This window comes from Schistocerca cancellata, chromosome 1 (assembly GCF_023864275.1).
Source record: "Schistocerca cancellata isolate TAMUIC-IGC-003103 chromosome 1, iqSchCanc2.1, whole genome shotgun sequence".
Taxonomy (NCBI): Eukaryota; Metazoa; Arthropoda; class Insecta; order Orthoptera; family Acrididae; genus Schistocerca; species Schistocerca cancellata.
The window spans coordinates 937,488,243-937,503,561 of record NC_064626.1 but is presented as its reverse complement, the minus strand read 5'-3'; the positions used below and the strand labels follow the sequence as shown (position 1 = coordinate 937,503,561).

General features: G+C 36.8%; 1 protein-coding gene across 1 annotated transcript in view; it reads left to right on the top strand.

Annotated features, from left to right (window-relative positions):
• LOC126191473 (transcription elongation factor SPT6) overlaps positions 1 to 15,319 on the top strand; it is a 169,841-nt gene that overhangs the window by 59,532 nt on the left and 94,990 nt on the right. Inside the window, exons 7-8 of the mRNA XM_049932355.1 lie at positions 4,193 to 4,301; positions 4,385 to 4,525. Of these exons, the coding sequence (XP_049788312.1) occupies positions 4,193 to 4,301; positions 4,385 to 4,525 (250 nt within the window). The remainder of the gene's footprint in view (positions 1 to 4,192; positions 4,302 to 4,384; positions 4,526 to 15,319) is intronic.

Genomic DNA, 15,319 nt, shown 5'->3' with positions numbered 1-15,319 from the left:
AGATTTTACTGTTTAATAAGCAGAGACACTGATTTTTGAATGACAAAAATAATGAAAATAATAAAAGTTGGTTAGAGTACAACATTTTTTCAGCAGTGGAAAGTTTTGCTGACTGGTTCTGAAATCAGAAGTTCTACTTCGTGATATTATGTACAACACAAGACTAATCCCCCATAACATTGTCCAAAATATTATTGCTACTTTTAATTTCATGTAAAAGTCTTGGCAAAATTCATATAGCCCATTTGTTCTTACTCTATCACAGGAGGAACAACCATGGGCATAATCTTTCACTTGTTTTATCTTCTCCAGTACTGACAAAAGCAGTGTTTCAGAGATGATGCTTTTAAATTTCTGCTGAGATATTTCGTTCCTAATTTCATTAATTATTTTCACAGTTGTTATAATGTTTTTAATGACGTGAGTTGTAGGCTGTGCTTTGCACTTTTAAGATTGAAGGAAAATTTCCCAACCATTTATACCTCTCGAAAGTTATTGTTTTACTCCTGTTGAGTAGTGATAGGTCTATTGAACTGACTCAACTTCACTCCAAAATTCAGTTTCTAAATGAAAGATAATTATCTAAAATTGCCTTTTTTATATCGTTATCTTACATTTAACATGCTTTCAACAACACTTTGCCTCAGTGTTTCTCAACAACTGGAACAATGAAACAGAATTTGTACAACTGTTGGAAAGGGCTGTAATGATGGAATACAGTTCCACCACAGTAAATGCACAGACCATAAAAACTGTCTTGGGATTATTTTTTTTCTAGTTTCCATGCATTTATTGAAAACCTCGAACATTGTCAAAACCAATCAATTGTTAAAGTTCATCTATCAAAGATATTGGATTCAAGCGGAATTGGAATTGTAAAACTTGTAATAATCAAACAATGGAAAATCCAGGATGGACTGTAACAATACCAGAGAAGGAAAGTTGCTACTCACCATATAGTGAAGATTCTGAGTCGCGATAGGCACAACTAAAAGATTCACACAGTTATAGCTTTCGGCCATTAAGGCCTTTGTCAGCAGTACACACACACACACACACACACACACACACACACACACACACACACACACACACACACGCAAACACAACTTGCACACACATCTGCAGGGTTTCAGCTCTCTGAGACTGCAGATGTGTGTGCAAGTTGTGTTTGCATTTGCATGTGTGCGCGTGCATGCACGCCTGTGTGTATGTGTGTCTGCCGCTGAAAAAACGTAATAACATAGCTATATTGGGTGTTTGACTGTGACTGTGAATATTTGTAAACAGGCTTCTTAGGTTGTGACTGTGTGATGGTTCACCTTCTTTGTTTCTTCATTTGTTGTTCTCGGCGTCGACGTACTTGCTGAAAAAATAGAGGGTGGAAGTGCAGTACTGTCTACTGTAAATGATGCAGTCGAGTCGACAGGTACACATTTGTGTTTCACAGTTGTTTACTTTCACTTTTCACAACCCCCTCATATACACTTTTAATATGGCCAGTGAACTATTGTTTAACTTTCGATAAGCCTCATAAATAGTTTTCACGCAAACATCCACATACTGCTGCAATAATTTACTGTTGAATATCTATGAGCAGTAAAAACATAACCACATAATTCACAGTTCTTTCGGAACAATCAGCTATGTATGGAACAGACACTTTCATTGTTTTAACACATGGCCTCATTGTGTTACACTTATTTCACAGTTACTTTGATGCATTTGTGTTGTTCTAACCAACACAGTTTTCTCGTCTGAAACTCGGTCATGGACTGTCTGTCTCGTGACCAAAAATTGGGCCCTTATATAGCTTCACAATAATAGATACTGAAACTACACATTGTTCGAAGTTTAATTTACAGAAATTAACTGAATACATAGAAAATTGTGTTCTTTTTAACAGTTTCTTCTACTACAAGAGCGAGGCCGAATTATTTGTTGAAATTATGAAATTAACAAATAGAAGTATGCAAACATTCTTTGGACAAAACTCTTAATTACTTTGTAATTAATTAATTTGCTAACATCAAAATTAGATCTGGTGTTATATTCTTTAAAACTGAGGGCCAACCTTTCTCTTTTATGAAAATGCAGATTATACTCATGTATGTTAATGGTAATCAGTATATATATATATATATATATATATATATATATATATATATATATATATATATACATATTAAAAAAAAAAAAAAAAAAACGAATTTAAGGAGGCAGATGGCAAAACACGAAGGGAAGTAAAAATATCCCATCTTGCTTCGTCACAACTGCCAGTCACAGTTCTTTGTTGTTATCTTGCTTAAATTATTTTAACACTGCAACATGGTTAGAGATAAGGCACCATCATCTGCCTGATGCTACTTGAACAAACCCTACATGACACAGAATGAAGTTTTACTTGAGGATGAACCTTTATGGCAGGTTTTTCCAACACTGCCCCATAGCATACAGATGCCAAAAAGCACTCTTCAGCTGAAATGTAGGCAGGCATTGATAGTATAGGCTACCAGCCAGGTGGACGTATTGCTTAAGTTCAGCACATGGGCAAGCTGCTTGGTCAGTCCTGTCAGTTTGCACTCTACTAGGGAAGTACAACCATGTAAGTTGCAGCCCACCTGCCTAACTGCCGACATGTAAGCTGTTTACCCACATTGAACCACCTGTTCCTGTGCATGCTCTGCTGCCTGTGGACACTCAAGTTGGAATAGCCTGCTTTAAAGCTTTTATAGGAAAAAATTGTCTTTTCAAAAAGAGATATTTACTATTTTGAAGTAGACTGATTTCTGTACAGTAGGCAAATTTTCAGAGCAGTTGTCCATTACGCAATAGCAAGATGTACTGTACAACACAAATAGTAGGTATATTCATCCACATCTCTTTGAAATTTGTGCTTTGGGCTGTTAGCTGATTTTCATGTTAGTGCAGGTATGGTGCCATTTTGCAATTGGGGTGTTTGGAGAATAACCCACTATTGCCAATTACTTGGAGAGAGCATAGTCCAGACATGTAATGTGGGATACACACAGTATGACTCAGCACATACCTGGTGATGTGAACACCATTCTAACGAATTTCTTGCCACAGTAAATTAAAATGAAATGGTCAGTTCTTACATTAGACACACCAGCAGATTATGAAAAAGATGCTGCTGTTAAATCCTCCAAAATATGATGACACAATAACTATGTACTGCTTAATAAATTTCAAATTCTATGAAATGTGAGTAAAAATGCAAAATGAAAGCAGTAGGGAATTAATTCAATTGTTGCATATTTTTAGTGAAAATTTTGTTTCATTACTACAGTAAGCTCACTGCACTTCATGTTGAATGTTTTCCGTGATAAAACGTAACACAGCTTCAGAATTATACATACGCAGGATAGCCAAAAACAGCCTGAAAAGCTTGTAAGGGTGTTGCAGGTAGGTTGTCCTGAGAAATATTTGTTAAGAAAAAAAATTGAATGTATTGTGCCATTTCCAAGTTAATTACCATTGAATTTATACAGTCACGCCATTGATTGCGCAATTTGAGTAGCCTGCCAGAGACAATGTTGCCAAACATGTTCTTTTGTTTGGTTTCCTAAAACCAAAGAAGAGTGTGATACAATAATTGGACATGGGATAGTAGTAAGGACTGAAACTGAGCCAAAGGCTGGGCGGTCTCATACGCTATCATCTATGCTGTGAGAACAACTGACACTAATTGTGACTGACGGGCTGCTTGAATTTGCACATGCAATTGACTGATTGGCGAACTTCACTGTTAATTAACGCAGAAACAGCAAAATGTATTAAATTTTTTCCTTAAGAATTATTTCTGAGCTAACCTACCCTGTAACACCCTTGCAAGCTTTTCAGGCTGTTTCTAACCACCCTGTGTATTGTTTAATTGTGTTTTAGCGAGAAACAATTAAATTATATCAAATAATTGTTGCAGAGAGTTAAGTTTCTCATCATCTGATGTGTTTAATGTAATATGTTCTACTCTTTGTTGCTCCAAATCTTCCATTTTTTTCTTTAAAATGTTAAATAATTGGAATAAATAATTGTGTAGAGTTTGGAAATTTTGCAAAACTTTTCCATTTTAATATGTCAATGTTATTGTACAAATTATTGTAATGTGCCATAGTAGAAGAAAGATCATGTAATGTTGCACAATATGGTTTTCTTCTGTGCATACATAAAGGAGGCGACCAAAGAAAGCAGCTCGCAAGAAGCCTACTAGAAAGTCAATATTTGAAATTTATGAACCTAGTGAACTGAAGAGGGGACATTTCACAGATTTGGATAATGAGGTATGTTATATACATGACTGAGAACATAAATTATGATCCTCATTGCATTTGTGTTTATTTTGTTTTTTATTTGTCAATTAAAGATCAGAGAGAAAGATATACCAGAGAGAATGCAACTTCGTGACATCCCTGTTACACCGGTTCCAGAAGGATCTGATGAACTGGATGATGAAGCAGAATGGATTTACAAACAAGCATTCTGCAAACCAACTATATCATGCCAGGTAATATAATATACATCTTACTATCAAATCAAATAATTGTTCCATGCTCATCTCCCGCACTGCCTGCAAGGCTATACAAGGAGTGATCTATGTTTGTAGCACTTGTGATCTACATACCACCAGTCCCTCCACCCGTTATTGCCAGTAGATAAATCCTGCCAGCACCACCGTTTCTTAAACCAAGCATTTCCTCATTGGGCCTCAAAAGACTGAGTAGATCCCTCGTCAGACCTTCCTAACTCAGAAAAAATATGAGATGGTGCCAAGAATCAAACCTGGGTCCTTCATTATTGAAGGCAGTGGTGCTAATCATTCAATAACCTCTCTACTTCAGCCATCTTCAGTTATTTTGATGCTCCATTAACAGAATTAATCTACTTTCAGTGCCACAATTCCTGATCTATCACCTTATTTAATTCAGCTCCGTTAACAAGTTCGACTCTGGTTGATATTCATCTCATATCTTTTTCCAAGACATTGGCGCGTCCGTTCAACAGCTCTTCCAAGTCCTTTGTCATCTCTGACAGAAATACAATGTCATTGGCAAACCTCAGGGTTTTTATTTCTCGTTTTTGAAGTGTATTCCTTTTCCATATTTCTCCTTGGTTTTATTTGCTGCTGTACGTAGTGTTTAGAATGAATAACATGGAGAATAAGTCACAAGTGTACCTCACTCTCATCTCAGTTATTGTGTGGATTATGTCATTAAAAAAATCTAGTTACTTGGCTTATAATTGTATGACATTAAATCTGAAGACTTTGTCTGAAACATAAAAAGTGAATAATTGTGAAATAAGATTCAAGTTGGACAAACTTAGCAATGTAATTCAAGAGATCGGAGAAATATAATTTCGCTTTGCATGGAAAATAATTGTTCTCCACGGTTTAGTGCAATTTTAAAATTAGTTCTCTGGGTAAAGCTGTAATACATCAAAAGATGAGTTCAGCTAATAAACATGAGGACATTGGATCATCTGTTACACTTTACGCAAGCAGTGTAAGCACTCTTATTCTTCGTGCTGCCTCTGAACTACAGACAAAGATAGATATAGATGCTCTTTGCAGTCCTATATAATTATACACTGTAATTAATCACTTATTCTCTGTTGATTAAAAAGATTTTATTTATGAATAACATTTGGTGACCCCAATTTTTTGAATTGCACTAAAATCATGACGTTGCAAGTTGGAAAGATTGTCAAGCATAATGGTCACCACCATTCTATCTACTATCATCAGCTTAATGTCAGAACACCACTTGATAATTATCTTGCGTCACATACTGAAGACAGCACACGTTCATGGTAACACCATTTTCTGCATGATCGATCTCATTCAGGTTTTCTTACCATATACCAATTGCACAAGAAAATATGCTGTTTGCACTTCATTTGGACGTTACAAATTTGTGTGAATGCCATTGAACCATGAAATGTCGCACAGACTTTCCTGCGATTCATATGAAGTAACTAGAGACTTAGAATTCTGCTAAGTTTACACTGATGACTTGTAATGTCATCCAACACACCTACAGCAACTGTTCACTAGACTACAAGAACATGATTTAGTCATAAACATGCAAAAATGTGTCTGTGGAGTGATGGGAATAAAATTCTTAGGTACCTTATCAATTCTCAAGGAATCTTACCACCTCAGGACAGAGAGGGAGCTATTTTCCTCTGTTTCTCCAGCCCATTACAGTCAGAGAATTATTCCATATCTTTGGCTTGACATACTTTTATTGACAATTTGTGCTCAATCATGCATTATTCACAGCACCTATCAATGTAATGCTAAAAGGTTCACCTGGAAACATATTGCAGTGGACTAAGAAAAAGAAAGCATCCTTGGCCAGAGTGAAAGCTGCTATTGCAATGGCTGCATTATTAGCTTAAGCTCTTCCTGATACACTTCTCACAAGTACGACCATTTGGCACAACTCCATTGACAGTTGAGGGCTGCACTCAGATGTCATGCCACAGAGCATTGTACTGATAGCATCCCTAGTATGCTACTAGGTCTTTGGACAGCTTTCAAAGAAGAGCTCAATGCAACAGTGGCTGAAATAGTGTATGGACAAACATTTTGATTACTGTGGGTTTCTGACACATCAGATGGTATTATTGAAGCCTCGGACTTTGTGCAACATTTTCACTTGTAGACCTGCAAGTTCCATACTGCCATTTCAGAAGAACATTCTAGCTAGCAACCATTCATTTTCAGCAACTCACAGCATGCAAACAGGTTTTTGTGTGATACGTGCCATCAAAAAACTTTCCAACAGCCTTTGACGATTTGTTGCGTTGCCTTTGACAATTTGTTGCGTTGCCTTTGACTATAAGTGAAAGATGGATTTAGATGCTCCTTGCAGTCTTAAGATTACAAATGAATTGTATTTAAGCACAACTAACCAATAAAAAAGAAGTCCTCATGAAGAAATTATTTTATGACATTGTCATCACTTGTGAGTGACTAGAAAGTTGCACGGAGGAATAAATTACAGATTCATAGGAGCAGGAATGAAGGTCTTGACAAGTAGTTGTGAGGGTGGAAATAGATACCAGCTGTATAAATGTTATTAACAGTCATAGAGGTCTGATTCAGTGTGTGTAAAGAATAAGTGTTTAGCTGCTTCTCTGAGGGTTGTAATTGTTATATCATCTGCAGAATCCACACAGCAATAATGTGTGGGGAGCGGTATGAGATGTTTACAGATCTACTCACTGGTGTTTCCAATTTTATGAGTAATAGTTTGTGAGTCTTTGTGCAATTGTCAATTCTCATCCGTCACAGTTTCTGTGACTCCCATGTCAGTCAAATGTGTGATCATATGTGCTCCACTGTTTATGTAGAATAGGTGTCATCTGTTGATGTGGCGTGGTATAAATCGTACAATCATGAACAGTATTTCAGTGTATATTTATAAATAGATTCATCAATGACTGCTTTTGTAAGCAAACGGAAGTTTATCATTGTTTTAACGATCAAGTGTAGCAGGTCACTTGCTGTGCTCATAACTGATTTAATACCTTTGTTTCATTTTCTTTCTCCAAGCATAGTAACTTCCAGTTATTTCTTCAACCTATTCAAGCAACCATTCCAAATCTGTTATTGAGTGGAGATTTGAAGTTATCAACACACAAAGAAGTTGTTTTGATACTATTCAAGCTACCATGCCAAATCCATTACTGAGTGAAGAGTTGAAATTATCTGCACACAAAGAAGTTGTTTTGATGTTATGAAGCACTCAGGTTTCTGCTGTGACTGTCATGACCACAGCTGTGCTGAGGTTTAGAACTTTTCACACATTATGTCAAATTCTCTGCACCCTAGTAGTGTATCATAGTCAGGTTCTTAGAAGGCCCTAATGGCACATGTGAATTCCTGGGATATCACTGTTCTGGCCCTGGTTAAAGGATATTGGGAATAGGAGACTTAGGCCGTGTCCTACATGAGCGCCAGTAGCGCGCGACAGCTTCAGGTGACAGAACACAACCGCAGGTTAGTTACGGAAGTGTCCTATGTGAGCGACATATGTGTTGCTGCCTGTCTCCTGCTGCAACTGGCAACGTTTGAATTGAAACATGTTTGAATCTTGTCACTGCAGCACGTGTGACAGAGAGTGACAGCCACGTGTCTTCTGGGCATAGCAGTGGAGCGGACGCGCCGACAGCTATGAATTACTTAATGTCCAATTTTAAGGAAAACTATTCTGTGAAAAAATTTGATCCTTCCGCAACCTATAGCTAGATATCTTTAAACGATAAAGGTCTGAATTTATTTTCGTTATTCGTCATAGTTACTGTGCTGCACGAAATTGAGTACGTGGTTGCACGATATTTTTAAAAATTTGCGGAGGTAAAATCACATTGTGTAGACTTTCCGTATAGTTCATTTAAGGCCATACATTATTGCATATGAAATGTAAGCAATGTATCTAAATTGTATTTAAAGTTGAGACTGGAATAATATCTCATTTCGTTCTTGAGATATTGGTTGTTATATCCATGGATGGGTTGCTCGCGGTGCGTCCGAACTTTTCTTGCGCTTCTGGAATCAAGTGGTCGTAAAAATCGTCATATCTCATAAAAGGTTCAAGATATCGAAACAACAAAAGCTGGAAATGATAGCACGCAGGAAGGACTATTTTATCATATGATTAACACTCGATACGTTTTTGTAAACACATGAGCTGAGCCGAAAACAGGACTCCTTATAACTTACACCATGAGGTTTTGAGAAACGGGTAAATGGCATGAGGTCTAGTTTGGCATGAAAGTATTTAGCTGCTGGAAATTAATCAGGATAATTAACAAAAACTTAATTAATAAGCTGAGGAAAAATTGAAATATTTCACGAAAAGCTGCTTTAAATGAAGTGTCAAAAATTTTTATCTGTTCAATATCTAGCTATTTTGCACATAAAAAGATTCATTGGTGCAATATTTAAATGTCAAAAAGGCTTCCTTAGAATCAAGGAAGGCAAAGAAGGAGTCAGTAAGATCATGCTTCCTGAATAAAACTTGAAATTAAAAAACTAAAGAAATCAGTCAAGTATTTTATGAAATGATTTGTGTTAAAGAAATAAGTAGATCAGAGAAATGTTCTACGTGCCTTTGAATGATGCTCGAAATCATGAACAGAAAATGAGGTGCGCCGAATGTTTCCTTAATATATTTTTATTTCATACTTTTAGACAAATCATTACACAAAATGTTTGATTTTCTTTTCAAAAATTTTGTAAGCTTTATTTTTACAGACTATTTAGAGTAATTGAAAAGCTTGGCCTTAACACTGACTGCTGATGAATTAAGTTCGCAACATCGAATATCTGTAAAATTTCATGGTTCATTGTAATTTGTTAGGAATTAAATGTGTGTGATATACTGGGATAGGTGTGAAGATCAAGTTCTTTGGCAAGACCTTAAAAATATACTTAACGATGCAGTGTAAACAGTGTACATAATACTTAGTATACAGATTGTAACTGAGTCATTAAAAATATAAGAACAGCCTGCAATCGAACCCATGACCCTCCTGAATGCGTAATCTTGAACCGCGTGCTAGCTATTGTCTACTGGTACTAATCTGTATGCGGGAGGACGACGGTTCAGTCCCACGTCCGGCCATCCTGATTTAGGTTTTCCGTGATTTCCCTAAAATCACTCCAGGCAAATACCAGGATGGTTCCTTTGAAAGGGCACGGCCGACTTCCTTCCCTGTCCTTCCCTAATCCAATGAGACTGATGACCTCGCTGTCTGGTCTCCTCCCCGAAACTACCCAACCCAACTAATCTGTATGGGTATGTTGTATTTAGCATAGTTAGTCATGTAGTAGCCATTCCTCTGCATTTAATGGCTGTTAAAAGTTCTTGATCATGTAAAAAAACATTCGTATTTAATTTATTGATGAGATAGTCGAATGCTCCTCTGCTCATTCATGTGTATTCAAAGAATTTGTCTCGTGATCTTCGTAGTTGATGATATTTATGAAATTCTCCATGGAGATACCTCTCTTCGTAAATTTCATGCACAGCAATCCTTTTCACTTTATTTTCTAAAGTAAACCTAATTCTGTAGCCTTACTCTCGACCTACAGTATTCTAAGGGTTAAGGGATGCCATTTCATAGAAACAGCTGGTTGGCTCTAAGCAGCCATCTTGTAGCACAACATGGTCACTCGCACGCAGGACACACAAGCTTTTCTCCCGATGCCGCTGATTGTCGCTGGAGTGTCGCATATCCAGAAGTCGCTCGCTTCAGTCGCTCACATAGGACACAGCCTAAGAAAACTCGAAGCAGTTGCTTCAGGCCATGGAACATGCCCAGCTACTACTGCGTCTGCATCTTGCTACACATAATTTGTTGAAATACACAACAACGAAGATTACAGAAACCCACATGTCCTAACAGTTTTTGTTTAGGGACAGTAAATTTTACTTTAGATGTTGAAGATAGGTTAGTAGAATTGAAGGAGGAATTAAATTACAAATGAGATGTAGTAGGGTTATCAGAGGTGTGATGAAAAAATCAAGACCAAGTAGAATTCAAATCAGTGTATAATTTTTATTACGAAAATACAGAGTGGGTAGGAAATGCCAAGTGTAGGCTTATTGTAAACAAAGTTAAAAGCAACCTTAATTGATGTTAAAAGGAATCTGGGACAGAATAACATGACTTAATTTAATATAGTAAGGACAATTCTGGCAGGATTTATATACGAGGGGCATTCAGTAAGCAATGCAACAATTTTTTCTGAAAGCATATTGCTTTTATTCAAAATTACAATACACCATATTATTCCCTACAGTTTTGGCTATAAAACCCTATTTTTCAACATAATCTCCATTCAGTGTGATGGCCTTAACTTGCCTTACTGATAGAACATGTATGCCCACATGGTAACACTCTACTGATTTACATTGGAGCCAATGTCTTGCTGCATCAGTAACCTCTCCATTATCCACATAATGCTTCCCATGGAGTGCGTGCTTCATTTAGCCAAACAGATAGATTTTGGAAGGTATAAGATCCATGCTTTAGTGTGGATGAGGAACAACAATACACTGAAGTTTTGTGAGCTCCTCTAGGGGGAGGGGTGTACAGACTTGTGTGAGGCCTTGCGTTGTAATGGAGAAGGAGAAGTTTGTTTACATTTTTGTGGCAGAGAGCATGTTAAAGCCATTTCTTCACTTTACTCTGGGTAGCACAGTACACTTCTGTGTTGATCATTGTGCCGTGAGGGAAGACATCAAACAGAATAACCCAGAAGACCTTTTCCAAGACTTAAGCGGCAGAAGGTGTGACTTTGAACTTTTTCTTTGGAGGAGAGGTGGTGTGGTGCCACTGCATGGATTGCTGTTTTGTTTCTGGTTTGAAGTCATGAACCCATATTCCATCACCTGTGATGATGACCATGAAAAAATTGTCACAATTGGCCTCATAACATTGCATATTTTCAGTGCTGTGAAAGACGCTTTAAAATAAGTTTTTTGATTTGAATAACTCTGAGACAACAGTGGTCATTGTGTGTGTGTGTGTGTGTGTGTGTGTAAAGGGTGGGGCTTTTGGATAAAAAATAGGATTCATCTGAAAGCAAAGTTCTTTGCCTTGTTTATATGTCTTTCAACAATGTAATGCCTCCAATATTTTGTGAGTTGTAATCTTTCCTTCTAAATTATATAAGGTAGGTATACATCAGTGCTACATCTTCTGTTATACTTCATCAGGGTACTGGAAAATTCAGAATTGAAAGAGTAGTCCGTAAAATTATTTTCGTCAGCACAAATGTTGTTTTCAGGTCTTTAAACAGGGAAAATGAAAAATAAATGTCTTTATTTATTTGTCCAGGGATAATCTCATAATTATATGGGATTTGACATCACAATGCAATGAAAATAAATAGTTCAAAAATTAGACTTTCATACAGAATACAGTTGGTTAGTTTGTTACATGTTCCATAGGTCATTGCATGATTCTTTTATTGTGATGATGTGAGCTGAATCAGTTTACAGGAATATGATACATGATTGGTGTTAAAATTAATGAAGACTTTTTTTGTCCCACTCAGACCACTACACTTAAAATGATTTTTTCCCCAGCTACCAATTTTGAAACAGAGAGTTGTCCATGGAATAGGAGTTGTCCATGGAATAGGAGTTGTCCATGGAATAGGAGTTGTCCATGGAATAGGAGTTGTCCATGGAATAGGAGTTGTCCAGAGGAAGTGATTTTCTGTTAGGTTTAAAACTTGCCTAGCTATCTGACATTTTATGATATTGGGCAAATTATCAAATATTTTTTGTTGTTGCATATTGAACTCCTTTCTCAGTCACTGACAACTGTAATAATGGGTGATAAAGGTTATTTTTTGCTCTAGTGTTATATGTATGGGTGTCACTATTCTTTTCATATTGTGTTATGTAAGATGAATTTCACTTTTTCGGTTTGAGTATTGTTAAAAATTTTCGTTTCTGCTGTTATTTATATGTTATTCTTTTTTCTCTTTTTGTTGTCATTTATTTACCATCTTTCCAGTACGAGATTCTCTCTACTTATCAGTCTTGGCCATTCTCTCATCTTTTGATTAATACTTTCCAGATGAGATGATGACCCTTTTCTAAAGTTCCTGTGTTGTTTAGTGTTTTGAGCTGTGCATTTACACCTCCCTGTTCATATCCAAAATTCATACCTACATCTTTACGTTTTCCAACAACTGCAGCGTACCTTCATTATTCTTAGAAGTTAGTGTGGATGCGTATACTATTTGGTGTATTTGCTATAAGATTTGCCTTGTGGTTCAAAAGTTAAAGGACATTTTCAATATTATTGTACAATTTTTATCAAATTGTTTTATTTGTCATCAGTTAACATGATTTCATGAAGCAGTGCCACATGTCTGTTGTAAGGGCAGCTAAAACCTTTCTTTCTGCAGCCATTTTTTGAATGCTTGCAGGTTAACAAAAGCCTGTTTCTTCCTTAGCTTCTGTTTACAACTACTTTACCTGCATTTACTGGCCTTGTGTTACTGTAATTGTATCTTTCATGCAATCTGTAAAGCTCATTCTGTCTGTCATCCATGGTTGCTGGCTACATGCAAGGTGTGGTAGCACAGTTTCTGCTACCCTCAGCTAAGGCTTTGTAGTGCTTGAGTGACCAGCTAAAGAGAGCGTTGGAGTAAACAGGTTGTGAGAATGTGATAACAATAACAAAATTAACACTATAGGTTTGATTTTGTGTAATGGGTAACAAGATGACTAAATATTCATCCAAAAAACCATATTGAAACTGTCAGTTTGGCATAAATTTGTTTGCATTTTCTAATGGTAAGAAGAAAACCAAATTTTAATAGCTTTTTTCATTTGTAAGAAAGTGCTTTCTCACTGTGAACACAAAGCTGTGATGTCAACTTTGTTAAAACAAAATTGTGGAGCTGGACAGTATAATATAACTAGTTTTTGTAGTACTAAAAGAGACATCAAAATTCCTGAGGACCCTCCAAATTTGAAGCCAGCTGCGACAATCAATCTCCTGCATTATATTTTACAAAATACATTTCAGTAATTATGACAAAATGTTATAATTTCTGGAACCTATTGAGTATACGACAGGCTAAGTTGTATTAGTGGTCAGGATCGGCCTCTACATTCTTATTGTACAAAATGTAGATTACGAGGTCCATCTGTAAGATGTTAAAAAACAAGTACAAAATTTCTTTCCAGTAAAAGGTCTTAAACATAAATAAAAAAAATATTTTTTTCTCTCATAGATAAAGAAATAAATTAGTTTAAATTTGAGGCTACTGACATAGGCATGTCCAGCCAGCGGCTTGCAGGAAAATATCAAATCTGAGTGTGGACTTCACCATTTGAAAATTCAGACCTGTGGAAGCCTATTATCAGAGCCGTAGTGTACCAAACAAGTGAAAATGCTTTACAAAACTTCAATGCCTGAAGTTGTGGATAAAAGACTTGTGCATACAGATAAGAGACTTGCAGTTTTAGTGGGTATATGGATAGCAGTTCTTTTACCTGGGCAGATCTAATGTGATACTTGTAATACGGTATTGCATGCAAGTAAGTTGTAAAAAGTGGCATTACATGTTGTCTGCTGGTTTTTGCCATGAAACTGATTGCCCAGTATATACGTAAGGATTTTTGCAGCATGTGTTTATTTTCCTTTCTTGCTAGTGGAGGAATGAGTTTATCATTAGTCTTAATTTTGCAATTACTCCTTGCCTACCCACCTTCCTCTCTCCCTTGTGCACGCGTGCGTGCGTGCATGCATGCATGTGTGTGTGCACACACACTGCAGTGTAATGAGTGAGGTTTTGGTATGATGTGATGTACAGTCTGTCACCCAGTTGATATGTGTGCCAACTTTTACCTTACACGTCACCATTCCTGAAGTTATTTATTGCAGTGGACTTGTGATATTATTTCTTCACTTTCTACAGTGGGCTGGTGCTGAGAGACTCCAATCTATTCAAACTACAAAAATGATGTAATCAGTTTTGCAGTAATTCCTTTGCACTGTAATCACAATGTTTCCACTGTATAACTCCATTTATATCTGAGGGTGAAACAGATATCTCTCTAACTGATAACCCAGCATAGATTGCGACTGGAATTCATACATTGATTTGACATTACAGGATGACATACTTCATATAATCCTCGATTTTTCTGGCATTGACATTATTGTCTGCATCCCTTTTCCCCATGACTTCCAAGGCAATACCAAACCACTGTGCCAAAGCATAAGTGGGCCTCCACAGCAGTTGGAGATGCTCACTCACTGCTGTGCCTTGTTGATGTTTTGAGCCTTATGCCTTTTACACTCCATCTAGCATATATGGCAAACCAGAGCACGCATTAAACAATGTTTCCAAACAATGGAAACTCCAGGTTGCAATATCAACAATATCAGAAAAAGGACAGATCGCTGTGCACCGTATAGATGACCTGTTGGTTTGCAGACAGGTGCAACGAAAAGACTGACTCATGTAAGCTCTCAGCCAAAGAGTACTTCAGCAGTGAAAGAACGTGTGTGTGTGTGTGTGTGTGTGTGTGTGTGTGTGTGTGTGTTCTTTGCATTGTGCCTGTCTGCAAGTCAGCAGGTCATCTTTCTGATGAGCAACAATCTTTCCTTTTCCTAATTGTCAAATAACATTCCCGGTTTCCACGAACATGTTTCATTGACCTGAGAGAGTAGAAGTGGAGATGTTGCACCACAGTGCATGCATGCATGTATTATTATTATTATTATTATTATTATTATTATTATTATCTTTGAA